The sequence below is a fragment of the Ipomoea triloba genome, chromosome 4 (genome assembly GCF_003576645.1).
Source record: "Ipomoea triloba cultivar NCNSP0323 chromosome 4, ASM357664v1".
Taxonomy (NCBI): domain Eukaryota; kingdom Viridiplantae; phylum Streptophyta; class Magnoliopsida; order Solanales; family Convolvulaceae; genus Ipomoea; species Ipomoea triloba.
In genome coordinates, this window is record NC_044919.1 from 22112983 (window position 1) to 22116451 (window position 3469).

Sequence of the window (3469 nt, forward strand, 5' to 3'; positions counted from 1 at the left end):
TTGAACTTTACTCAAAAGTGTAATTAAATTCCTGGACTTTAGAAAAGTTTAATTAACATACATTCGAACTTGTCAACATGAGTCAAATGCGCCTTGTTTACCAATAACAAAAAAGTTAATGGTAAAATTACTGTAATTGGCCATCGTTGGCCACTATTAAATTGTCCCAATTCAAAAAAAAAAGTGAAAAGACCCGCGACCGCGGATGGTCTTCTCCAATGGAGAATACAACCGGATAGTGGCTTTCTTCTTCAATGGCAATCGACGACCATTCGCCGGTAGCTGAAATTCTTGATAAACTAACCCTAATAACCGTTTATTCCAAGTGAATAACTGATTATTGGGTTTAGATACACCAAAATAATATGTTCAAGTATTTAATTGAATCTTTTTAAAGTTCATGAATTTAATTAATTGCACTTTCGGGTGAAGGTCATGGGGCTATTTGGCCCATTTTCGTTTAAAATTTAGCTGAATTTAGGCTTTAATGTGTACGAGAAAAACAGTGCAATATGTAAATGTGTACAGTAGAATATAACTATTTAACTGCGTACGAAATGGGGAGGGTAGCTGGGCTATTCATTCATCCCTTTTGCTATGCTGTTTCCACTTATATAACTAGTCTATAGTTTGCAGTTTGAGATCACATCAAATATATATCATTCACCCATCAAGTCACTCAGAAAGGGGGAGAAGCATATTTAGTAAAACCTAGGTTTTGGCTAAAATACACAGGAGATTGGCCATATATGGAAACTGGGAATGAAGAAAAGGAGTGCATTTTTGGAGAAGTAGAAGATGATGATGATGATGAGGAGAATGAGGATTCACTCAAGAAGAAGATTGCTTCCCATGCTTTATATGGCCTCCTTGTTGACACTCACATTGACTGCTTAAAGGTCTCTTCTTTTCTCTCTCTTATTACAAATTATATATTATATATTATGGCCTGGTATGGTCTGGTCTGATATGATGATATATATATCCATGGATATATTTCACACTTGCAGCTTTGTTTGGGCATGGCGGATCAGATTGAAGAAGAAAAGTCATCAAAGTATGAGCCAAAAGCGGCTAATTGCCAAATAATCAGCTCACGCAAAAGTGATCAACTGGAGTTGGACAACTTCATGGTAAGACACATATATGCATGTGTATCTACATCTTCTCTGTCTCTCTCTAATAAATTAAACTGAAAAGCATATATTATTGTTTTATTCACCCAAAACAGCCGCTAATTACAACTACATATTAACCCATCCCATGTATTAGATCGAATACCCAACTATCTTTTATCTTCCCAAAACATCAACCCTAAAGATCTCTGGATCCGAGAAAACATGTGAGATGATGTAAATCACAGTAACTTAGTGATTCAGTCGACATGGCCAAATACCAGTAGTGCTCACAAGAAATTTATTCATAATCCCCATACTATCCTTTATCTTTATTAAGGTTGTAGGTAATAAATCAAACCACCCACACTCACCAAATTAAAGACTCCGATCCACTTTTACTTGAAGTCTTCCCGGCAGGGACGACCTAAAGAATAGTGAGATTTGGTTTTATTTTGGTTGGTTAGTCTTTTTAGGTGTGACAAATGAAACCTAACTAGCTAAGTTATGGGTCAATTAAAGACATGTTGTTTAATTTCTAATTTAATTAATTTAACAATATATAATCATTTTGTTACAAGAAACTTGTACAATGTTTGTCTCTCCAAAGCAGGGTCGGTTTTTTTATTTGGGTGATCCTGTCTTGGTAAATAAGTGAGGCTTTATCAAATTATAAATAAACTGCGAATTGAAGAAATATTGCAAAGAGAAAAATGTAAAAAATCTAATTTTGTGTCAATATAATTACAAATACATAAACTAACTATTAAGCCAGGACTGGACTAGGGGCCCCCAAAATTTTAGGACCCTGTGCGGTCGCACATCATGCAGGCCCTAAAATCAAGCCTTGCTCCAAAGGAAGTGAAGTACGGGTCGGAGAGAGTAATTATATATATATATATATATATATATATATATGTATGTATGTATGTATGTATGTATGTATGTATGTATGTATGTATTCCTTTTTTATCGAGTTTATATAACACATCATACACTAATAATATATGAATTGTGATTCAAACTAAGACCCATGCTTGAATAAACACGAGTGCACATAATTTACTATACGAATGCACATAATTTACTATACAAATGCACACAATTTACTCCATTCATGCTGTAGTTCGCAGGTTCCCACCTAAAGGTTGGTTCTAATTTGAACACAAATGTGTGTGTGTATATTTGTATATATATATGTGGTAAAGATCTGGTGCGGCCACTTCTCCCTTGCGGTTATGCGGTCTTGCACCACTATGTATGCACAAATGCACCACTAAGGTTTCGTGCATTGATATGGTGCAATGCATTTTAGGCTGGTGCATTTTTGAACACGTGGTGTAATCTGCAGGGTCGCACAGGAACAGGACGCCGCATTTGAACTAGCATATATATAATAATCATGTTTAGTACATAAATAATTTATTGCGTAGCTTATATATATAGTTAGGTTTGTATATACGTAGTATGTGGCATCAGGCATCAAGTGGGCACCTAATTATGTATACATGGTGCAGGAAGCATATTGCATGGCACTAAGCAAGCTAAAAGAAGTAATGAAGGAACCACACCAAGAGACTATGGCCTTCATCACACATATGCATTCTCAGCTTGAGGAGCTTATGGAAGCTCCTTCAATGTCCCAATCTCATCTCGCCAAGACTACCTAGCTACTAGCTAATACCTACCTTATATTATTAGCTATATATATATGTATCTACCATTTCATATCATCATCAATGTCTATCATTTTCAACCTTAATTAATTAGCCTGTTGTTGAGTTGCTAGATAATATATATATTTATTATATATGTTGCATTGATGAGCATTATATTTTCTTTGATTTTTTGAATAATGTATTTGTGTTAATTCCGCGATGTTAAAATTAAACCTGGGCTCTCACATACAGGAACTTGAAACCCTAATTGTGCATGTATGAATATAATGAAGAAGAAGGGTGAATATATAGGAATAGATCGATGGAGAATTAAAATTATTAGAATAGCAGACAGAGGCACAGGAGTTAAGGTTCTGGTTTTGTAGAGATATTTGTACAAAACCATGGGGAAGATGATAAGACCTATCAAGTGGAGGTGCAGATGACTACTGTTGGTTTGCAGAAAGCACTATTACAGTCAACTTAACTTCTTAAAAACCAACAAGCTAGGGCATTGGATTTTGACAGTATTTCTACCACCCATATCACACAACGCTTTCCCATTAAATTAAAACGTTCTTCAATTGCATATCAAGTCGTAAAATTTCTGGCCTCTTTTAATTAGGGCCATAGTTTTCTTTAAATCATAACGATAAATTTTATTTATTTTTTTTAATAATTTTTCTATAAACATCA

The 3469-nt window shown here is 34.7% G+C and overlaps 1 protein-coding gene across 1 annotated transcript; it reads left to right on the forward strand.

The window, feature by feature from the left end:
• The first annotated feature begins 602 nt into the window (after window positions 1-602).
• Window positions 603-2877, forward strand: LOC116014685 (homeobox protein knotted-1-like 2). Its single transcript, XM_031254628.1, has 3 exons — window positions 603-899; window positions 1011-1133; window positions 2633-2877. The coding sequence occupies exons 1-3, from the start codon at window positions 750-752 to the stop codon at window positions 2783-2785; spliced, it is 426 nt and encodes a 141-aa protein (XP_031110488.1). The 5' UTR covers window positions 603-749; the 3' UTR covers window positions 2786-2877.
• The last annotated feature ends 592 nt before the right edge of the window (window positions 2878-3469 follow it).